The sequence below is a fragment of the Pseudonaja textilis genome, chromosome 14 (genome assembly GCF_049901715.1).
Source record: "Pseudonaja textilis isolate UNSWEBS1 chromosome 14, rPseTex1.2, whole genome shotgun sequence".
In the NCBI taxonomy this organism is placed as follows: Eukaryota; Metazoa; Chordata; class Lepidosauria; order Squamata; family Elapidae; genus Pseudonaja; species Pseudonaja textilis.
This window is the reverse complement of record NC_142003.1, coordinates 1,208,496-1,231,735: the sequence shown is the minus strand read 5'-3', so window position 1 is coordinate 1,231,735 and position 23,240 is coordinate 1,208,496. Positions and strand designations below refer to the sequence as shown.

General features: G+C 50.6%; 1 protein-coding gene across 13 annotated transcripts; it reads right to left on the bottom strand.

Moving 5' to 3' along the window:
• Positions 1 to 341: 341 nt before the first annotated feature.
• On the bottom strand, positions 342 to 23,045 carry TOM1L2 (target of myb1 like 2 membrane trafficking protein). 13 transcript variants are annotated; one of them, XM_087912817.1, is made up of 16 exons: positions 22,907 to 23,045; positions 16,350 to 16,434; positions 15,567 to 15,645; positions 15,278 to 15,427; positions 14,450 to 14,584; positions 13,935 to 14,081; positions 13,671 to 13,787; positions 13,329 to 13,462; positions 12,333 to 12,381; positions 11,646 to 11,769; positions 10,764 to 10,881; positions 9,630 to 9,705; positions 8,270 to 8,335; positions 5,324 to 5,383; positions 3,857 to 3,893; positions 342 to 2,922 (listed from the first exon to the last, which is right to left on the bottom strand). In XM_087912817.1, exons 1-16 carry the CDS (start codon positions 22,956 to 22,958, stop codon positions 2,771 to 2,773), a joined length of 1,581 nt encoding a protein of 526 aa, XP_087768943.1. In that variant the 5' UTR covers positions 22,959 to 23,045; the 3' UTR covers positions 342 to 2,770. The 13 variants fall into 13 exon arrangements, with proteins under 13 accessions (XP_087768943.1, XP_087768944.1, XP_087768945.1 ...); XM_087912818.1 differs by having other exon boundaries at positions 9,630 to 9,702; XM_087912819.1 differs by lacking the exon at positions 22,907 to 23,045 and adding an exon at positions 21,379 to 21,472.
• Between the last annotated feature and the right edge of the window lie 195 nt (positions 23,046 to 23,240).

Here is a 23,240-nt window from a genome sequence, read left to right as displayed (position 1 = left end):
CGACACGGTTGTTAAGCGAACCTGGATTCCCCCACCAACTTTTGCTTGTCAGATGGTTGGACCACGTGACCCCAAGACGCTGTGCCCGTCGTAGGTATGAACCCGTTGCCAAGCCTCTGAATTTAGGTCACATGACCCTGGGGGAGGCTGCAAAGGTCCTAACTGCAAACGGCCATATGTCGCTTTTCTTCAGCGTCGTCATAACTTTGAACAGTTGGTAAATGAACTGTTGTAAGTCGAGGACTGCCTGTATTGAATCCTGTCAGGGGGGGGCGCTTCCTCCCGGTGCCTGCGCCCAAGGAACCCTGGGTGGGAGAGTCAGTGGCATTTGCGCTCTACGATTGCACTATTTTTTGTTTATTGGGACGGTTTTGACATGCAGAAACAATATATATATAAATATGTACAGAGACACAGAGACATCCCAAAGGAGAGTTAAGTGACATTGGTTAATACAGCCTTACGCAAAAACAAAAAACAACCAACCAGGTGTTTTCTCTCTCTCTCTCTCTCAGGTATATTGTCACGAGTAGAAGAGAGAGAGAGAGAAGCCAGGACAGTTTTAAATGGGTTTCAGTCTTGTTAAAACTATCGCTAGTATCTTAGTTTCTTATGTTGTTTACTTTTTACATTTCCCTTCAGACAATAAATTCCGCCCGTCGACGGTCTCCCTCGAATAAAACAAAACGTTGAGCATTGTTTGTCAATAAATATTATCCGTTTTTTTTTTAAAAGTCGGGGCAACTGGAGAAGAAGTTGTAGCTTTGCATATACAGGTGGCGAGGCTATGAGACGGGTTTCGGGGGGCAAAGGGGACGAGATCAGCTGGACAGTTAGCAGTTAGGCAGTCGGTGGGGGAGAAACAAGACTGACTAAGGGCAAACCAACGGGAGAGCCAAGACCGGAGAAGCTGCTTTCTTGGGGTCGGTTCTTGGTTCAAGGGCGAAAGGTTTGGGAAGGAGGGAGCCGGGATGCCCGGGAGGCAGGCCAAGGGGCTGGAGCCTCTCTAAGGGCTACAGATTGACCGGCCAAGGAGGGAAAGGGGGGGATCCAGCTGGAGCCCCACAGCCGCTTTTCCCGCAGAGCCTGGTGGGTTATCAGGATCACCGAGGAGTCGAGGTTCTGTGCCAAGCAACGGCTGGCAGTGGGGAAATCTCGGGACAAAGGTCGCGTCACGGGCAAGAAAATCCAGCCTCTTTCCCAGGCTGGCAGTGGCCCTGCCCAGTGGCAACCCACCAGATTTTCCGCCCGGGAGCACGGAAGGGTAACGTCCTCTCCTGGGGTAAAGGCAGAGCCATAGCCGACGGGTGCCTAACCTGGGTGGGAGAAAGGACGCCAGGATGCGCCTTGCTTCGAGCCAGAGCGTCCCAATTCAGCTTCATTTCACTAGCAACCCAGTTATCTTTGCACCCTCTTGAAAGATTTTTCGATAGCCGCTGCCATGTGGGATTGGGGCCTCCTGAAAGATTTTTCCCTTTTCTTAAAATAAAGCCGGGGCGCGGAGGGAGGTGGGGGAGAGAAAAGGCTGCAATCTCTCCCTGAAGTGGGGTGATTTTTTCTAAAGGGAACCGGGTCTCTTCGCTGGTTAACATACGGCAGCATGAAAGAAAAGGCTGCAGAACTTACCGAGAGAGAGATAGGAGAAGAAAGCGAGACGGGGCAGGGCGGGGGGAGGGGAAACGGGGAAGCCCCCGGCAGGCAGTGCTGAAATGCTGGAGTCAGGGCAGAAGCCCCCCCCCGCCTCGTCCCCTCAGGGCTGCCCCCTCGCCCCTTCCCACCTTTTTTTTGTTAGTGTTAGTTGAGTCCCCGCAATAATATAGTCCATTTAGTGCTTTAAAATGCAAATAAGGTTTTACGCGCACGCACACACACACACACACACATACACAGAGTGTTTCATACCTCCAGACGTAACAGCCACTCAGGGTTAACATTTCCAGTGCAAAGTGCAATCGCGTCCCTTTCTGTGGCTGACTTTCCCTTATCAATACCGTTCTTGTAAATCGGCGGGGGGGGGGGACTGAATTTCTGACCTACTTAGAGAGGGGAGGGGGTCAAGGGGCCGGGGGAAGACATGCAGCCGGTTCACTCTGGGACCCGCAGAGAGAGAGAGAGCGGGGGGGGGCTCCTTCCTAACCTGCAGAACCGGTATCCTGGCTAAACAATGCTGCCTTCGCACAAACCAACCTCATTCCTATTAAGAGCTTCACTATGGCAAACACCCCCCGAGGCAGAGCCGAGAGAGGTGGTGGCAGCAGTGGCGGTGATGCTTTCGGAAGGTCGGCTCTGATTTTTGCAGGGGGCCGAGCGGAAGGGACCGCAGGGGGCCGAGCTTTGGAGTCGTCCTAACTACAGCCGAGCCGGGATTGAATGCATGGCTATTGTGCATAATAAGCAAGGGGAGGGGAGGGGGGGGGGTAGGACCGGAAAGTGAGTGGGGACGGAGTCTGTGCAAGTAGTCATGCAGATCTCTTACTTTAAAAAGAAAAAAAGGGGGGGAGGAGGGAGATCTCAGCATCCTCCATTGTGGGGGGGCGGGGAGGCAGGGGCGTGGGAGGGCGTGAAGTGAGGAACCAGCCCTATCTGAGTGGTAGAATGGCTGTCAGGACCCTCCCAAGGTTAAGGACGTGGGGATGAGGCCCCCAGAGGAGGAGAGAAACGGGCAACCTGCGCTGGGGCCCATCACTAGCCAGACGGCTCTTGGCCCTGGGCTGCCACCGCCTCCTTCGGTGCAGGGAGAGGCGGGGGCGGGGCGGGGTGGGAAGGGCCGTTACAGAGCGAAGAGGGCGTCCTCGGACCGGTCCGGCTTCCTTTTGCTAGGCAGGTTCGCGGGGGGCAGCGCGGGCTCCTCCTGAGGAGGGGAGGGCAGGTTGGGGATCCTTTCCGCTGCTTTGGCACGCTCCTCCAGGAACCGGTCGAATTCTGCAAGGTTTGAAAACAAAACAAAACCCCTCAGCGAGAAACGGTCCCAATGCAAAATGTCCAGGGGGATTCTCAGTCCTCCAGGCCAGGGTTTGTCTCAAAGGTGCTTTTTCCAAGAAGCAAGTGGACTTTCTCGCGGGTTCCCCCCCCCCTTAAAAACGGGTCACTCCTCATCCAAGAAGCTTCTTCAGCTCTGAAGAAGCAGCTTCTCCAAGGAGAAGTGAAACGTCTTTCAGGAAAAACCGGAAAGTCCAGTTGCCCCTTGAAAAAAGCACCAAGGCTATTTTGTGATTGACTCTTCCCTGTCAAAATTCAGCCGCGGACGGCCTGACGGGTGCCTGGCTGGGCCTTGGAGTCTGAAGCAGGATTGTCCGGAGGAGAAATGGCTGAGGGGCCTGGCTGCAGCAGAATAACAAGAGTCGGAAGGGACCGTAAGGTCTTCCATCCATAAGCCGTGGTGGCCCAGTGGTCAGAGTGCAGTAGTGCAGTACCATGTCTGCTGACTGCCGGCTGCCAGCACTTCCAATCCCACCAGGCTCCAGGTTGACTCAGCCTTCCGTCCTTCCCAGGTGGGTAAAATGAGGAGCCAGATTGTTGGGGGGCAAGAGGCTGACTCTGTAAACCGCTTAGAGAGGGCTGTAAAAGCCCCGTGAAGCGGCATATCAGCCTGAATGCTACTGCTATCACCTGTTCAAACGGGAAACCCGGCACCACTTCCAACAAATCTTTCTTCCTGGCCTACATTCCCCGCACACCCCCTTTGCGGAACTAGGGACGGGGGGGGGCACGTAGGGCCATGCATCTTCCACCCCGCTAGGCTTCATTCGCTCCCCTCTCTTGGATGTTGGCGGCGGGGGGGGGGGTTCCCATCGTCCAGCAGTTCCTCCTTTTCAGTGACTAAGGCAGCACCTCGATCCCTGGGCTGCTTACGTACCTTCGCTGGTCACGCCTTCTTCCAGCTCATCCCCCTCCTGGAATTGGAGGAAGAAGGAAGGGGGGAGTGGGGAAGAAAAGAGAGAGAGAGAGAGAGCTTACCATTTTTATACCCTTCCTCCTTTAAGAAGAGCTGCAGAGAGTGTAAGGACTTTGCCAGCAGGGGCGGGGGGAGCCAATTGAGGCTGGGACCAAAAACTGGGCCCCGATTTGCCCCAACTCTGGGATTAAAAAAAAAACCAAACAACACACACAGCAAGAAAAATCTGGTTGCTGGACAGGGGTCCCAGATTTGTGGGTGTTAAAAACAGGGGTTGGCCCTGCTTGGCTTTGCCAATGAAAGAGGATCCATCCTCCAACGGACCTTCCCAATCCGGGGCTCAGCTTCCCCCAAGCTGCCTGGTTTGGACACAGTCCCAAAAGCTCGGCTGACCAGATGCCTGGAAGGAGAGGAGGCAGCCTAGAAACTTTAACCGAAGGGGAAAGAGGGGCTACTCTTAAATCACGCCCCCAAACCGCTGAATCCTGAAAAGCCCCCGGAGCTGCAACTGTCCTACCCTGCTTCTGTTAGAAGCCCTGCCTGTCCTACTTGGAGTAAGGGGACACCGTAAAGGGCCTCCCTCTCCCCATGGACCCTTCTGGGCATCCCCCTCATTCAGGGCAAAAGGGCAGGCCTGGGGGGAGGGCTCTTTTCTTACGAAACCCAGAGCGAAGGCTCGGCCTGCCTGGACGGACCCCACGCAGGAGGCGGTGGCCCAATCCAGCCAGCCGTGTCCTTCGGAGCGGGCAGGACATCTCCCCGTTCCAACCCTCAGCCGAAAGACCTCCTGGGAGATATTTTTCTGCTCTGTGGTTTGTAATCTTATTTCTACAGACCTGTGTTTTCTAATCTTGGCAACTCTTTAAGAGAAGTGGACTTCGACTCCCAGAATTCCTCAGCCAGCTGTGCCAAGACTTTCTTTCCTGCTGGCTGGGGAATTCTGGGAGTTGAAGTCCACTTCTCTTAAAGAGTTGCCAAGGTTGAGAAATGCTGCTTATATACACCACCCAAGTTCCTGGGAGTTGGCCAATACTTCCCTCTCCTTCAGCACACGTCTCTTCCAGATGCTACCCAAGTAAGCAAATCTGGCTTTCCCCATCGGTTTGTCAGGAGGTCACGAAAGGGGGTCACTTAACCACGGGACACTGTGACCGTCATAAACACGAACCAGCTGCCAAGCATCTGAATTTGGATCACGTGACCAGGGGAGGCTGCGGTGTGAAAAATGGCCCCCAGTGACTTTCTTCAGTGCCGTCGTAACTTTGAACGGTCACTCAGTGAACGGTTGCAAGTTGAGGGCCGCCTGCTGTGCTTTAGAAGCGTGTGCCAAAGGAGGGCTGCTACCCTGGCGGTGCCCTGCGCTCCTCAGAGGCCAATTTGAGAAAAGGTAAACGAGGACCACAGCAGAAGAACCAAAGAGTCTCTTACCACGTCGGTACTCAGCCACTCCTCAATGTCCTCCATGACAGAGGACTGTGGGACAGGAATCTAGGCAGGGGCAGCAAAGAGGGGGGAACGAGACCAAAACACACCCAGAAATTCGGGCCCAGAATGAGACAGGGGAGAAAAAAAGAGAGAGAGAGAGAGAGAGAGAGAGAGAGAGAAAGGGAGGGAGGAACGAAAGAGGGGGGAAGAGGGAGGAACGAAAAAAACAAAAACAAAACAACAAATATAGGCTGTGTAAGATGCATTGCTGTCGTAAAATTAAAAAAACAAAAAAGTGCATTGTCGTCATCGCACGAGATCGTAACCGAACGGAAAAAAGCACACGCACAAAGAAAGCCGTGGGAAAACGAGGCAATGTGGCTAGCAAAACTCAACACAGGGAAGGTTATGATGAGTGAGATGGGAGGGGGCGGTTGAGTGGGGGGGAGGGGAAGGCATCCAACGGAGCTGCTGATTGACAGGAAAGCCGGAAGGATGCTCTGCGAGGGGAACGGGGGTGGGCGGAAGTGCCGGCGAGGGCTTCGGGGACGGTGCCGAAGTGTGCGGCTGGGTGAGAGAAACAGGCTGGGGGAAGCCCAGTGCATAAGGGTCGATCTTGGACCTGCTGCACGGAGATCATCCGAAAATCATTTGGGATTTAGTGGGACGGTTCTGAATTCCCAGATTCCTTTCTTCCCTCCCTGTTCCTCTTTCATGGGCACAAAGAAGTGGTTGCTGGCCAAATTCTGGTCCACACAAGTTTTAAGGTGCTTCTGGGCACACACAGACACACACACACACACACACACACACACACAGCACATGCCTTCTGCCCCCCGCAATCACACCTCATAAGATTTCCCCCAAGCTCAGAAAACCAAACGCTCATCCAAACTATCAAACTATACTCCGACTTTAGACCCAGACCTGTCATTCCAGATACTGTAATTGCTGGTTTTTTTATTTTCCATTTGCCAAACCTTCCCCTTTCTCCGGTCCTGGGCTGCCTGGAACAGGAGCGACCACTATAACCGTGGCTTGTCGATTCAGGTATGGTGCCGAGTCACAGCTGGTGCAGCTGCGACTCGGGCCGGCTTTCACGCGCTGGTCAACGGTCGAAAGGGAAGGAAGCTCCTTCAGGGCCGTTGGGCTGCTGAGTCTAGGCTACGCGATGCCCCAACCGATCAAGACCGAGACATGCAGAAAGACATATTGTCTGGAAAAGCGGGGGAGCTTCACGGTAACTCTGACCCAACGTGCTCCTTTCAATGCCCAGCCTTTGGCGAGGGACTCTTGGCGTGTGTCCTTCCTTCTCACCTGCCTGCTTGCACACTTGGGCAGGTCCCTTTTATTATTACATTTTATTTATGATAAAGTGACACGGTTCACGGCTTCTGCTGCTGGAAACCACGGTTAGGGATTAGTTGGATAGGGGAGGTCAAGTATGTCCGTGTTAAGAACAAACAGGGATGAGGAGCTTGTGAAGGACAGAACACCGGGGAACACCGGCCTCTCCGGTTCTGTACAGGTGTTATTCAAGGGTCCGCAAAGGGGGCAGTAACCTTTTTGCCAGGCTGAACAAACACAAGCTAGCAGTGTGGGTGCTCAGAACCCCGGAGGAGGGTGAACAGAATTTTTCAAATCAGGGGGAGAAATATAATGGGGGGCTCTTAAGGGCCTCCCAAAAAGTGAAGGAGCAAGGTGATCTGCTCTGGCAGGGGGGGCGTTCAATCACTCAGGGGATTTAAAAAGTAAAGGTGTCAGGAGCTGCTTCCATTCTCCCTGGGGGTAGAGCGGGGGCGGGGGGAGACTCTTTACAGGCAGGCCCAACCCTCCTAAATGTCCCCTAAACCATTTGCAACCACTTTTCTCAGGCTGGGCCACTCGAAGAGGCGTGGAATTCCGGGAGTTGAAGTCCACACACCTCCAAGTGGCCCAGCTTGAAAAACACCCAGGTGAGAAGAGACACCTCTGCTATTTTCAGTTTTCTGCCCTTGCAGGACATGTCGTTGTTTTTCTCCTCCTCTTCCTCCCCAAGCTTAGCAGAGAGACCCATGAACCTAGGGCGGCCCTGGGCTGCCCAGAGGAGGACGGGAGCTGAAGTCCAAAAACACCTGAAGGCATCGAGCATCTTTCACCTGAGCTTAGGTGGCTCTTGGGTGCTGCCTCCTTCAACCTTTTGCAAACCTCAAACGTGGAAAGACTTGTGTTTACCAGGGAGGGGAAAAAAGGCAATACTGCAGGTATGAAGAAGAAGAAGAAAAAAGAGACGACGACAGAACAAGGAACCGGTGGAGAGACCCATCCAAGTACTGGAAAACAAGCCCAGGGCACGAACATTATGCCTCTGTGTTTCCTCACCCCCCACCCCCCCTCCAGGTATTCCTCGACTCACGGACACAATTGAGCCCAACATTTTGGTCGTCAAGTGAGAGATTTGTTAAGTGAGTTTTGCTCCGTTTTACGACCTTCCTTGCCTCGGTGGTTAAGTGAATCACTGCAGCGGCTAAGTTAGTAACCTGGTGGTTAAGTGAATCTGGCTTTCCCATTGACGTCGAAGGTCGCAGAAGGGAGAAACAGACGTAACCCTGGGACTCTGCAATGGTCGTAAGCACGAACCAATTGCCAGGCGCCTGAATTTCGATCACCTAACCATGGAGACGCTGCAAAGGTCCTTAACTGTGAACAGTGGTCCCAAGTCCCTTTTCCCAGGACCGCTGTGAATTTTAATGGTCACTAAGCCAACTGTTGTAAGTCAAGGACTACCTGTATTCAGCCCCCACCTTCCATCTCCCCAGATGAGGCTCTGCCCCCCCTCCTTTTACTGCCACCCCGCTGGTACTGTTTGGAGAGGTTGAGTGACAGGTGAACAAGAGGGGTGAGGCTGGTGGAAAGGGACACCGGGAGGAGTGAGGGCGACACGGAGGGGGGAGGGGGGATGGTGCTCACCATTCCTTGGGAGATGAGCCACCTGTCTATGGGCTCCAGGGGGCCACTCCCACCTTTACCTCTCCGCTGTGTGTTGAGAACAGAAAGCCTCATTACCGCAGGTAAGACAAGAACCCCGTCCTGTCCCTCGTCCCGCTGCAGGGGCCCTGGAGAGCAGCTTTGGGCATCCCCCACCCCCACCTGGTTCCACCTGTGGCCGGCCCTGCCTAGAATCGGCAGCCTGAGGGTAGGAGAAACGCCCCTCCATGCCCACTTCCGGAGGTAAGAGGGCGTTTAAGCGGGCAGGAAAGTTCCACATCTGTGTTTGCAAGGACTTCAGCAAGCTTGGGGTCCTGGCCAGCCAAGGCTGCAGGTAGGGCTACAACCGCGACCAGGGTGTCGGCTGCTAAGGGAGGCAGTTATGGAGCCGGGCCCGATTTCGACAACGTTTTAGCCGTGGAGAAGCGTATCATGGCTGAGAATTGGAAGGACAGTGATTGCTGTGGTGTACAAGGGTTGCCAACACCTTTAAGTCAGCTAGAGAGCAAAATAAGGATGTCTTCACCTGCGGGCAAAGGTGTGTTTTGGGGGGGGGAGGGGGGAAAGAGAGACACATTCAAGTACTTTGACCCGGCTCCAGGAGGCCCTTTGAGCTGACAACACACTAAGCAGTTTGTCCCCAACCTGGCGCCCTCCAGACCTGTGCAATCCGTTCTCCCCAGCCAAACTCAGAGGTCTGAACCAGGGCTTAAATGGGAGCAAAGGTCACTGAGGTGATCTGGGTTCAAATCCTGGCCGTAAAGTTGATTGGCAAAGGCAACTTTCTTGTTTTAACAGCGAGGATAAAAATGGGGACAGAGGAAGAGCCACGGGCACTGCTTTGAACTGCGTTGGGGGGGAAGCACAAAGGTGGCCCCTTTATTCTGATGAAATAAAATTAATTAGAGATGTGTGGATATTTGGATCCTACAAAGGCCAGAATATGAAACGGGGTGACCAGCTGAAAAAGTATTTAAAAAAGGGAAGCTCCCCCTGTCCCAAAGTAGCACCTCGCATCTCTCCAGACGAAATCAGGGGTCCTTTTAAGCACAGATGAAGCTGAGAGAGAAGGGGGGGTCTTTGGGCCGTCCTCCCACCAACCCATTGAATATCCGGTCCTCAAATATTTCTAGACTGCTGAGGCCACCCTGGCCCCAACGACCAAACAAGGAGACGAGCCCAGCTTGCTCTGCCACACTTCCAGTCAAGTTCCCCAAAAACAGACGACTGCACACAAGAGAACAAACACGCTGCCCTTTGGTGTCCTCAGCTTAAGAATGGCACGCACTGGCGCACACTCACACACACACCTACCTTTGGTAATATAGCAGAACAAACTTACCCCTCCTGATTTTGGTTTCCGGGTATCTGGGGCAGGTGCCACCCCTTTAGCCGTTTGTGGATCCTCCCTTGTCCTGCTGGACAAAAAGAAAAGAATTGAATTGCTGGGATAACCAGAAACCAACGATAGTAAAAGAAAACCTATGAAAGAGAGACCCAAAGCCGGCTGATTTTATTGGCAGAAAAGAAAGCAAAACAACCAGCGCAGCCGGATGCCACCACACTTAACTCTTCCGCCCGTGGGGGCAGACTGGATTATGGGGAGCTGAATAAATACACACGTAAAAAGTCGCCCTCCGCTACCTCCTAAACCTGGGGATTTCACGCCTCCCAGAAGCCCACCAGGCCAATCCAATTAAGGCAGAGGGAGCTGATTAGACCGAAATCTTCCCCCTCCTCCAAATCTGCCACAGGGTGGAGCCCATGGAACAAAGAGGAGAGAGCATCAGTCATGCTTAAATACCGAGGAGTCTCCGGGGGCCGTAATTCATCCCGCAAAACCTCCAGGAAGCCAGAAGGACTCCCATTTTTAACAGCCCTGAAAGCGGGGACAATATCGCCACCAAAACAATGGCTGGGCAAGGGCGAGGCGTTCCTGAAGTCTCCCGAAAAGGCCTCGTTGCTGCATTTCTGACCGCCTTCGATTTTTCGGTGCGTCTGCCTTGGCTCCAAGTAGACGAGAAACAGTCTGAAATGCGGCCTAATCGAGCCCTCAACATCCCCTCTCACAAAGCCTTCGGGATAAGATGGTGTAGCTTAAAAAAGGAAAAATGGATTCGCAGCGGCACGGCGGCCGTGAAAGGAAGGGACCGGATCATTCGCTGGCTCAGGATTTGAACCCGTGACCCAGGGGACGACTCTTGGCCTGAGCAGCTCTTTGGCCCTAGGAGCCAGTTTCCTCTAGTGGCGAAGGCGCCTGGCTAGAAAGCAGGCGATGGAGAGTTGTAGTCCCATCTCAGCCATGAAAGCCTAATCCTCACAGGATGGTGGCGGTGGTTGTGAGGCGAACAGGAGGAGGAAGGCGCCTTGGATCTGTTCACCGCCTTGAGTTTAATTGGTAAAAAGGGTAAAGGCAGAATACACATCGATCATGGATTTTCAGAGAGGCAGCGGAATCCACGCCACGGCCACGTACGTTTTACGCTGCTCTGCCACGGAGCCTCCTCTTGTCTGTGCAAACACGTCGAAGTCGTCCCGGGGATTGCTGTGGGGGAGCGAGCTGAGGGCCCCGCTCACGTTGTTTGTGCCCAAATCTACAGAGAGGCCCAGAGGACAAAAAGCGAGAAGTCTTAAACAAAGATAGATGGGCCCCTTTTTTCCTCTTTCAAACAAAACAGTGGCACTTTGTCGTTTGGGAACGGTGAGCCTTGGCGCAGAGACATGTTCCCTGTAGCCACACCTGAAGCCGGCCACATTTCCCCTCTCCTCCTTCCGTTCCCATGGACAAAGGGGGCCAAGGCTCCCCCTGCCCAGTCTCCTCCCCCCTTAAAAGTATTTGGGAGATGAGCTCAGATCAAAAACTCATCTTTGGGGAGAGGGGAGGAAAGGAAAGAGGAAGATCAGATTCAGGAGAAGGAAATGGTGCCACCCCCGGTCCTCCTCGCCTCTTTGCGGTGCCAAAGACTGCGAGCCAGAGGAGGGACCGCAGGAATCAATTAAGTGAGACACAGCTTGAGTGTAATATGGGACGTAAATCTGGACTCTAAGAGCCCTACTGGGACAAACGCAGATTTGCGCACAGCATGGTTGACGACTGAGCGCAAGGTAATGAAAGGTTGTGTCTTATAGCGGAGACTTATGGTGCACAAATCTGCTACAAATGAAAAAAAGGGCCTCTCTGCCTCTAAATGCAGAGTGTTGGCTCCTTGTAGGCGTTTTCTCCTACAAGGCTGCCAGCATCCAACACCGGCAACCACCTAAGCGTACCAGGCAACAACCTCTCCACTTTTAAAGACCCTCACCGTGGACTAGCTTCTTGAGACTTCCTCCAACTCTTTGAGAAACAGAAGATACTCACCGAGCCCAGCAAGCTGAGAGGAAAGGTTGGCGGCGGGGGCTGTGCTTCCCACCATGGGGCTGACCACTGCTGGGGACCCAGGGCCCAGGTCTATTAAGTTGTCCTCGGTCACCTCGCTGAGGACCTGCAGGGACAGGCAGGGTAGCGGCAGAGGTCACATGAGAGGAATGGCATCCCTGCGGGATCACAGGAGTCAGAGGCAGCACCTGGTGGCTCTGATGAAGCCCAGGATGTTACGGCCAGGAGGGGCAAGCGCATGCAAGCCCCCACCCCCTTAAACCTCTCTTCAGGGGTCCTTTGTTTCCCTAGCCCTGTCATCTGGCCTAAAGGGGGCAGAATCCTGCCAGTGCTGAGCCTTCTTTCTCCCAAGGAGGAGGAGAATTACGACCAACTTGGATTGAGCCATTTGGGCCACCATCCTGAATTTCTGATTAAGACGATGGTGTTCCAAGAACAGCCAAAAGTTGAACTTCCAGCTTAGGTGTTTTCACATTCAGCTTGAAATGGCTGCATTCCTCCCAATCTGCCAGCAGACCTTCGACTGTTACTTTGCCAACAAAGATACACAACCAGATATGCTTAATATTCAGGGTAAATTTTAGCAGTTCCTAGGGGAAGAGAGCACTCTGGTCACAAGGACTGAGAGTAGTTGTTACGCTGCTTGGAAAGGCTGGCGGGAGGACTTACTCCGTTGCTTGAATTCTGTGCTGATCGGCCCAGCCTGTATCGTTCAAACCTAGAGGAAGACAAGAAGAGATTAGAAAGGAATTATTGTGGAGCCACAAAGCTGATTCCGGGTAAGACATCCAGGAGAGCACTACAAGACCCATGTGCCATTCTTTCCCCATCTTCCTGGCTGCCCACGGAAGGTAACCTGAAAGGCACAGGGGTTGCCTGCAAGGAGAGTGTTTTGGGCCTTATCCTGGAGATTAATCTTCCATGGAGTACTGGTCTTTCTTTCTTTCTTTCTTTCTTTCTTTCTTTCTTTCTTTCTTTCTTTTTCTTTCTTTCTTTCTTTCTTTTTCTTCCTTCTTTCCTTCCTTTTTCTTTCTTTTTGTTTCTTTCTCTTTCTTTCACTTATTTTCTTTCTTTCTTTCATTTCTTTCCTTTCTCCCTCCCTCCCTCTGCTTCTCTCAGGCCACGCTGGAGCACTTATCTAGACTTAATATCTGCTTCTAGGCAAACAAACACACTCCTACAAAACAGATCAAATACTTCTCATCTGTTTTATAGGGCAAAGCGCACATCTGGAATGCAATATCCTGACAGCCGGTTTGCTTGCATGACTATCCACATTCTTTGAGTCGGATGCGTTTTCCAGGAGGTTCTTTCTGGACATCTAGCGTCCAACTGTACACATGACACCCCAGCCAGCCAGCCAGCCAGCCGTGTAGGCAGCCGGGAGTCAATTACCGACAGCTGAACCGAAAGAACCGAAATGAGAACTCAAATGGTTTAACGCAGCCCTGACACTTGCAAAGGTTCTCTTCCCTGCCTCGTAGGTGGGAGGGGAGAGGATGAACGGAGAAGCCCAGGAAAGAGAGAAAAGGCTGCAATTTGGTAAAAGGAAAGACTCTTGAGGGATGTCCCCCCGACCAATGCTGTCACTTGGGGGGTGGGGCTGGCTTGCCCTGCCTTGTGACGGGGGAATCTAACTTCTCAAAGGAAAAAAAGAGGCTTCACCTCTCGTATCGGAGGAAGACGTTATTCAAGTCGTCGTTGGCATGGAGCAGCTCTTCGGTGACCTCTTCGTTGGACACCCTGGAGATTAGCTCCACAATCCGTTGCTGCATCGCTCGGCAGGTGCGGTTCAGCTCCTGGGAGAGGAGACAGGGAGGGACTGAGAGCGAGGAACGGCCTCCAGGGGAGGCACCACAAGCAGCAGCCAGAATGTTCACCTCTGGGAGAAGGCCTGCTGCCCTTTGAGGCAGATGTCTCCAACACCTGGCCTCTCTCTGTTTTGGCTCCCTCTGCAAAAGGGCCCCCAGCCTGTCCAGTAGATCCACCTCTGCCCACTGGACCTACCTGCAGCAACTCGAGGTCTGAGGAATCCTCTTGCCCGGGGATCATCTCCGTGAGCATCTCCGACATCACCTTGGTGTTGCCACGAACCACGTCCAACTCACTGCGCAATCGTGCAATCTGAGGAGGGGGAAGGGAAGGGGGGGGGAGGAGGAGGAAAGTCCTTCTGGTGTGTAAAAGCCCAGAGGGGTCTCCTGGAGGAGTGCAGGGGAGAGGGGAACAGCCCACCCCCAGCCCACCCCTGAGCCTCTTCCTCCAGAGCCCTACCTGTTCCGTGGTTGCTAGGATGGGGCCGGTCACGTTCAGAGGGGGGGTCTGAGGAGCCGGGAAGGAGGTCGGGGAGGTGCTGGAGCTCACTTTTTGCTGAGATGGTGACTTGTGCATGTTGGCAGCCGGGTCGATTTCAGGAACGCTCTAGCAAAGGAAATGGCACTGGGTGAGAGACCCGCCCCCTGTTTAAATACGCCGAGGGGAGGGGGGGGCGTGTGTGTGTATGAGAGATTCTATTTTCCATAGTCACCTAAATGGTCTGGAGGCTCAAAGATCGTGCAGCCTCCCATCCAAGCAGCTAGTAGCCCATCACCCTGGGAGACCGGGTGCTAAAAGCGCCCGGGGTCAGATCCTGCAAGGCTGTTCTAAAAGGCAGCCGTCTTTTCCGGCTCAATGAATGTCCGGCGGTATTCTAGGGTTTATTACCGCACCATTTATCCCCCTCTTTTTAATTTGCAGCTCGGGCTCTGGGTCCTTGGGGAGGAGCTAATTTCCCCCGCTTAGATACTTACTCTCTGTGGGGTGTGTATTGGAGACAGGGCGTCCAGATCCGCCACGGGAAACTCGATGCCTTTCCTCTTCAGCTCTTCGTAAATGTGCACGACTCCGGTGAGGTCGGGGCTGCTTCGAAAGGCGTCAGCCCAAGCCTGGGGGGGGAACCAGGAAGGATTGTCAGGCAGTTTCTACACGATCCATTTTTCTTCACTGGGGCAGCAGCCCCCAAATGTTTGGGCACAACGGACCAGTTCCATGCAGAGAGATTTTTCTGCTGACCGGGAGTGATTTCCTGTGCTGCCCACTTTCCGGTGTGTTACAGCCCAGTGCCTGGCGGTTGGGGACCCCTGCACTAGGTTGTCTGAACTGGGTTTTTTTCTTCTTCTTCCTCTTGGGATTCATTACAACAGAGAGATCACGAGAGACACCCCCACAGCAGCCCTAGGAGAGGGTCTCCCTAGAAATTACCTCTCATCTTTAATGTGATGGAGAGAAAAGCCAGAAACAGCCACTCATCCTTGACCCTGTTCCTTTTTGGCATGGAGACCTTTATGTGTCATTCAAGAGTCAAAGGTGGGATTCAGACCCTCAAACATTGCAGGCTGTTGCCCCCAAATCTTGAGAAGAGCCATCGGCCGCCTTGGGCTTGATTCACCATTTCAAGTTAAGAAGCAGGCAGCTGCTGAATGCGCAACTGGAAATGCTATCCATACCAAGATTAAAAAGACTATCAACCTGCTAAAGCCTGGCCAGTAGACGGTTAAAACTAGGTGGCCTTAAAACTGTTAGGATTTGTGACGCTGTACGCTCAGAAAGAGAGAGAGACTGAAATTAAAACAATATACCTGAATCAGGGCAAGGACTTTATCTTGAACGATGGTGGGAGGATTGTTCTTAGGTGAAATTATTTTAACCAGGACACCATCTATGAAATCTCGGTTGGCTACGAGGATATGGAAGCGGTGGCCGCAGTTCTTTACACAAGTTTCCAGGACCTTGGTGTGAAAAACACATTTCAGGTGCAGAAGAGACAGTCAACACTCAGCATCCTAAAAAAAGAGAGCTGCTAGGTCGCGCTCCAGGGTGACGGACTTCTTTCCCCCAAGTCTCCAGGTCTTGATTCCTTGGACTTACTGTTAGAGCGAGCATCACTTCTCTGTAGTTTCTGTTTCCATTCAGCCTCTTCTTGAGCGCTCTAACAGCATCCTTCGGGCTGAGGAGGGAAGGAGGAGAGGATGGTGAGCGCCCCAGGTGCCTCTGAAGCACAGAAACACAACAGCCCCGGTTTTAAGCTGTTTTTGTGCACATCTGTTTTGAACCTGGGTGCTTGGAGGCTCCGGTGTTTGCTCAATGGCAATGGAGCATCTCAAAGGAGAATACAGTCCCCCGAGGGAACACACAAATAATTTCAGCAAATTAAAACAAACAACAAAAACAACAAGCCAGGTCAGATGCTGGAAAAGAAGCCAGCAAAAAGATGTTAGTTTTGTGATGCTTTTGCCTAAAAGGAGACTGCAGAAGACAGGCTGCTATAGCGTTTAAACAGGCTGCTAATGCTATACTGCTACAGCATTTAAACCCACAGAGCCACGTTGGACTAAAGTATCCCAGCTACTCAAAATATGATCGAACAATTTCTTGAACAACATATTACAGAACAAGCTCTTCAGGCTTAAAATCAACTGCTGGGGGCTGTTTGGCTCGTACAACTTCAAGCCACTGGTCCATTTAGCGCCACCTTCTCTGCTGGATGAGGATTAAGGCAAGCAAACACTGTCTGCGGTTATCGGGAGCTGAACATTAAAACGGCCGGCAGAGACCACCTGACCAACACGCAGCTCCTCTTCCCAGAAAAGGAGGTCTCCAAAATCACAAAAGGCAATTTTGCTGTCCGTTAACGGGTGCGCATAGACATACCCTTCTTCTGTCTCATTGATGATGTCGCATATCTCCATGTTCAGTGTCCAGTCTTCGCTCTGTAGGGAGCCATCCGTGGCTTTTTCTGTAAGGCAACCAAATACGCTGCTCATTTTCTGTGAAATTGACAGCCAAACTGGTTAGCCTCACCTATAGCAGTACAATACAAGATAATTCCACCCAGATTGTCTTCCTTCCGAGCAAATAGTGCAAAACATCTTGTTCAGAATTACATAAAATATAGTACCTTTTATGGTCATACCTTTTATGACCATAAAAGATACCAGGAGAAGGAAAAGATTTCAGAAATAGGTAAGAAAGGAAATACTTTGAAATCAGATTTTGAGTCTGCCATCCGATAAAGCAACCTCTTCTGGCCAACAGCACTAAATCCCCTGTGCTGTCCTTTTACCTTTTTTGTGCCTGAAAGCCTCTTAAGGAGAAGCCCAACAGTTCATAAGACTTTTGACTGGTGCCACACGCAAAATGAAGCAGACAGGAAAAATCCATAACCCCTTGCTGGGGCAGTGGGGTGGCAAAGTTATTAGCAAAGTCTAGGTCATGTTATCAAACTCAGTGCACAATATTTTTTGAGGCCAAGAACTGAATTTTGAATGATGTGGCAAAAAGTAGATGATCCCTTGGACAAAAAGTCATTTTGTTTAATACTTGCATTGGAATGTAATTATTATGGTAATACACTAGTTCTCTATTTACTCTCTTGTTAGATGAAAACTTACTGTTTGGCAACAATTTTCAAAGTGTATGTCTTTTGTAAAGAGCAGGCTGAACATTTCTGATCTAGGTGAAAGCTGACAAATTATAACTGGGTATAGTGTGTGTGTGTGTGTGTGTGTGTGCGTGTGCGCACGTGCACATACACACACATACTGTTAAATACTTATTAGCGAGATGATGCATACCATACTAAGTCAACCAACCTATTTCTTGTTACATCTTCCTTTTGAAGATTTAATGTTCAGTTCCTGAGGATTTCCTATTGTAATATAATCCATCTGAAATAGGCTTATTATACCCTCAAAGCACTTTAGAACATGGATGCATTCTGGTGTGTTTATTTATCTGCAGAAATATTTGACCACCAAATCTCGAGTAGCAACCACGTCCTGGTCTGAGGCCACTCCAGCATCTCGTCCAGTTATTCATAGCAGCTGATTTATAACAAGTACTGCAAAGGGCTCTAATTTTATCAGACGGGAGCTTTTGAGTTTTGTGGTTCGAAGTTGAAAAATAATCACCCCATCTTCTGTTTCAAGAAAATGGTCATTTGCTATTTAGAGGGACTGCAGTGGAAAACGATCTCTGGCTGTTAAAACCTGCCCACTTCTAGGTATTTTTGCCATTCTCTTAAGTCACTGTCTGGATGCTGTGAAGGGTCAGCTGCAGACTAGTCAGTTAAGGTCCAATTCTTGCAAGACAAATGGACTAAGCTAAACAATGGCTTATTGAAAAACCCCTGAGTGAAAGGGTTGCTGGATGATGTCAAGTCAGAAGCCATGGTTTATGAACCACAATAGCTAAGCTCACATGATATCTTTAGTTGAAACTCAAATAAATTCCATTTGGGCTTAGCTTGATGTGCTAACCAGGCCATTCTCTTGGTCAGCAGGCAATATAATTGGAAACAGCTGTTCAGAATGAGAATTGGAAGAGAAATGGTCTATTTTTTTTTAATGTGCAGGCCTGTGCTTGCTTTACAGATTTATTGTTTTTTATTCCTGTTGTACTACCGAGCAACCTGTGAGCCGAGTTATATTTTGCTTCCATTCCCAATATGTCACATCGAACTAGACCTACTTGATTTTTTTTAAAAATAAATATTTGGAATCCTGCACAGAACTTAAAACATTCTCATCCCCCTTTTTAAAAAAAATAATTGTGGTTCCTTCACCCTTTGTATTTTTGCCTTCAGGAGTATTTATGCATTAGCATTTGGCTATTAACCAGCGGATATGCCAGAAGCTAGCATACAATTTTGCGTGTTTGAAAAAAAGGAGTAAGGAGGAGTTAGAGAAGATCCCAAGGAAGATTCCATGCTTAGAGAAAAGGAACTAAAAAGCATATAATCAGCAATAGTCATGACCTGTTGACGGTAGTTATTTAACAACCTTTCAACTTGCAGGGAGGATCTAAAAGGAAAGAGGGAAGGGAGGCAGAGATTCTCCCTGAATTCATTGGAGAAAACGGACAATATTGAAATAATGCACCATCCCTCGCTGTTTTAAACTGGGAAGCCATTATTAACACAAGTCAGGGTTGTTGGTGTCCAACAGCTTTCACTGTTTGAATACTTCTCCTAATGTCCACCGCAGGGGTCTCCCAACTTGGCAACTTAAAGTTGTGGACTTGGCTGGTTGAGGAATTCGGGGAGTTGAAGTACACAAGTCTTAAAGTTGCCAAGTTTGGAGATCCCTGATGACTAGCCACCAGGGAGTAGCGAACTGAACTTAAAGCCTGAAAGAACCCACAATTTGAGAAAACCGAGGGAAGTTCTTCCTCCAGCCTGAATTATCTTATACACTGTAGTTTGAGATTCTGCGGGTACCTTCATTAGCTAACTCTCGGCCTCAGGGAACAACCATTATGGTCTTTTCAGAGTTCAACACATCTCTGCGGGCTAACTTGCCCAACTCTGGGCTTTCACAAAAATCTTGCCCAATCTTTCATGGTCAAAAAATTCTGCCAGAAGAACCTCCTGCCGTCGCAAATACGGCAAACACAGAGAGAGAGTTGCATCAGGGATGAATGAATAAACATATTACCCATTAACCTTCAGAAAGTGTTTATCCCTTTACTGCTTCAACCTGTTTCGCAGCTGAGTTATTTACATTTTACAACAGAGAAAGATAAGCCTCTGATCATCTCAAACCTCTCCGAAGCAGGTTTTGCTCATGTTTACCCAATGTCCTAGTGTGCTGGCAATTAAATTTTCATGGGAATCAATGCCATTTACTGGCAGAGGAAGCAGAATGCTGATGCATTTCTAGCCCTAGATATTTGCGGAGGCCACCGGCTTTAACTGCAGATGCCAAAGCGGTCATCAATCCAGCAGACTTTAATGGGACCAGCCTCCATCTTCCCTAATGTCAAAAGGGCCACCAAAAAACACGAAAGTCAAATGATTGCATCTCACACACGAGCCAGGAAGAACCACAGAAACATCCAACAAGGGAAATTCAGTGAACTATGACCTACTTCAGCCAAAGTTATACAGCAGGTATTTCATCCAGGATGTGTTTGTTTTTCTATCCCCGTTCAAATTAAAGTGAAATCCTTCACAGGCTTCTCTGCTTTCTAAGGCCGTTTGCCCTCTGCCACCAGAGGAAAACTTGTGAGGCTGTACACGATTTGCGGATCATCAAAATTCCAGACTGGGATGGTAATAAGAGGTTGGACGCCTTTTTTTCCTGGAGAGTCAGCAACAGGGTCACATAATGTCAGTGCCATCCATACCAAAGCCTGCAAGATTACTAAATCTTCAACACGAAAACTTCAAATCGGGGAGGAGATGTGCGCGATTAAACTTTGGACAATTTCTGACATGAGGCTTTGAAAGCAACTATTGGTCAACCGAGATCAGATCCTGCTCGGCAAGCCAGGTGGGATCTTTTGATAAACACTCTGTGTGTGTAGCCAACCTTTGGTTCTTTTTTGCTTTTTTTAAAAAAAATCAGTAGCCAAAGGGGGGAATGCAGCCTGTTACCACGAAACATTTTCTTCAGAATAAAGATTTTCAAGCTACTATTCCCCATCTTTTGCCTAAGAGGGCAGAAATAACAAGCATGTAAGTGCAACGTCTTTTCTCATTTTGGAGTTGGCCAATTTAGACACAGCACAGCTACTTCCATTGTGAAGTGCTAGCTCTGCTTGTGCCTTCCGGGCTGGGCTCCCTCACTGAGCTAAGCTCTAGTTATGTTTAATAACTCCTTAAAAAAATAACAATGATTGCATTCAGAAAACATCCTAAACCAAGAAGAACTCAATCCCTTTCTGGCTTAGTGCAGTGTCTGAACTAGCCTCCATATACTCGAATTCAAAGACCTGACAACTTCAAGGCAGCAACACTTCAAGGAATTCATTCAAAAGTTCCGAAGTCCCTTCCGAATCAAGACCACATAGAAACTCTTCTCTAACAAAACAAAGATTTCAAAAAGAAGAGCAGCAATGGCCTGTTTTTTTTATCTATTTCTCTTTCAGAGATTTTTTACATTTTTCTTTCCCAACTGGTGTAGAGCCTCAGGACTTTCAGCTTCACAGTATACCAATATATTGCAACAATACATGTACTGTGAAGAAAATTCTTACAACTGCAGTAATGTCTCCTTTTAAATAAAGGGATGTTCCGAGTCACTTATTCAGGATCTTGGTAAAGGTCAACGGAGTCAGGATGTAAATGACATTCCTTGGACTATACACAACACGTTCATTATGCAACCCTCCCTGTCTGCGTTGGGAATCCGTTTTCCATTGAATAAAATGTCACAATTGGTTAGAAAAAAGGCCAGAATCTATTTTTGAGTCTCCAAGGGCACAATGAAGGCACCCTAATTAGACTGCTGCCCTTTAGAACAGGGTCTCTGATTTCATTCTCAACGATTTAGCATCTGCCACAAAGAAAAATGGGCTCATATTAAACAGCATTTACCTGCTTTCAGACCCAGCAACCCTACAGCATTCACAAGACTATTCAACAACAAAATGAGCGTTGAGGTTTACCCTAATGATGCACAAACAAGTGGTTAACTTCATAAACTGATCAAGATGCTTCCCAGCAAGAAAAGCTTGCGGCCCATTTCCTAATTTTGACTGAAAGCTAGGTCGAAACCAACATAGATGTTGTATTTCTCAAGTCTTCCTTCCAATTCCTGTGTTATATGTCTCAACATGCGCACATCCTCTCCCTTCCATTTCTCAACCTTGAACATCAGCTTTGCCCGCCCTTTCTCCTGCCTCCAAACTGAGTTGAAGAAAGTGATTTGAGCGGCCACCGATCGTAAAGTCCACTCACCAAACAACTGTTGGATCCTTCGCTTCTTTAAAGGCATGTCTCATCTAGGAGCCTCCCAACCTGCCGTATAGCCTTTTCCTTAAAGCAGGCAGGCATTTATGCAAAGCGTTGTTTCTTTTGAACAGAACAATTGGTTGGTGCACATCGCAAGGCAGTGTCATCAAGGTCCTTGCAATCTGACACGTGGTTTTTGTACAGCCATCCACCTTCCCACACCCCCTGCTTAGTCACTGTTTTTTAAACCACGAAAACCACAGCTTAAGTGGAGAAGTTGCCGTAAATATCCACAAACAATCCAATCATCTTTTCTTGGATGCCCCTCAGGAGATCGTTTTCAAGATCACAGAGCCTCTAAATCTGCACCTTGCTGTGTTTTGAAGTCAGTTTTCCCTCTTGGGCATCCTCTGTTTCATTTCCTGCCAGCATTCCTAGCTCCAAGCTCATCTACAAGTTCTGAGCACCTCTGAACCTTCATGTCTCCTTTTCGAGATCTCTTCCCTCACTCTCAAGGGTGCAAATTCTTCCTAAAATCTCTACCCTCTGTAGCGGCTCCCTCTCGCCCCCCACTTCGTTCCCCTTTTGCCACAGATCCTCCAAAGGCCTTGCGCCCCTCAATTCTCACCCCCCCCCAACCCTGGCATATCAGTGCCAGGCAACCTCACCTCTGCTGCAAATGTAGATTTATACCATATAAATAAATTTAAAAATACCATATAAATAAATAAATGCTTTTTTCTCTTTTTTTTAAACCACCAAAGTTTTCACAAAATGTAAGTCATCCTGCAGACGGACCCAGCTTTGGGAAGCTGCTGGGCGTGTCACAGCCAACTGGGCACACACTTCCTTGGCCCAGCACAAGCCGCCTCCCCTCCAGGGGAACAGCTGGCCTTTGTTCTGAGGGTCCTTGCAAGGACCCCTTCCCCAGGGGAAATCCCCCCATCCCTCCCCATCTGCCTCCAGAGAGACTTTATACAGACCTCTATAGAAAAGAAGAACGTAATTTGCAGCAGCAGCAGATGGCCATCTGGAAAAGGCCAGGCGATGCTCATCCAGCAGGGCACCCACCCTCACCTGAGAGGCGACCCCCCCCCCCTTTCCAGGGCTGATTGGGGGGGATGCGTGTGCATCGCAGCATCGCCATACATTGAAACCCACTAGAGCCCCCCCAAGGGACCCCCCAGATGGGCCCAAAACTCCTCCTGGGAAAGATGCTCTGCAGGGACCAAAGGGGGGAGGGGCTGCTTTTTCTCAGCCAGGGGAGGGGGAGGGGCACACCTGTGCAGGTGGGCTGTTTGCAGACGTCACAGGGGCTCGAGGGGGGGTCACTGGGGAGGGGGCGCCTGCAGAGCCTCCCCCTCCCCGCCTAGAAAGGCCTCTTCAGCCCAACCGACCCCGGGGGTCCCAAGATGGGCCTAGGGGTCTGGGTGGCCCCCTCCCCATCCGCGGCCCAGCTCCCAACTTGGCCTGAGGGCGCCTCAGCCGAGCTCCAGCCGGCCCGAATCCTCTCCCGCGCCCGGTGCCGGCTTACCCAGGCTCTGCCCCACCGGGGTGGCGAAGGGGTTCCCCAGCAGAAACTCCATCTTAAGGATGACAACAAACGCGACCGGCCTCCCGGCCTGATCCGCCTCGCGTCGCCTCTCACTCCGCCACCTCGTCCCGCCTCCCCTGCCTGAGCGGCGGCGGCGGCGGCCAAACGCGGCGGCGCTCGCGCCCGAGGACGGCCCCGGCTCCCTTTCTATTGGACGGGGTTCCCGAGGGGCTCTTTGTCATTGGAAGAACGAGACGCCCATCACTGTCAGGCCAGGGAGACTCGACTTGGAAAACGGGCCGCTTGTGAGAGACGACGAAGAGGAGGGGAGGAA

Bases quoted from the DNA above. Each gene is read 5' to 3' on its own strand.
- TOM1L2 (XM_087912817.1), bottom strand. From the start codon at position 22,958: ATGGAGTTTCTGCTGGGGAACCCCTTCGCCACCCCGGTGGGGCAGAGC. The intron at 14,082-14,449 runs GTAAGTATCTAA...TTCCTTTGCTAG, and splicing joins CAATACACACCCCACAGAGA to AGCGTTCCTGAAATCGACCC. The intron at 9,706-10,763 runs GTACGTGGCCGT...CTTTTTGTCCAG, and splicing joins GTGGCAGAGCAGCGTAAAAC to CAGGACAAGGGAGGATCCAC.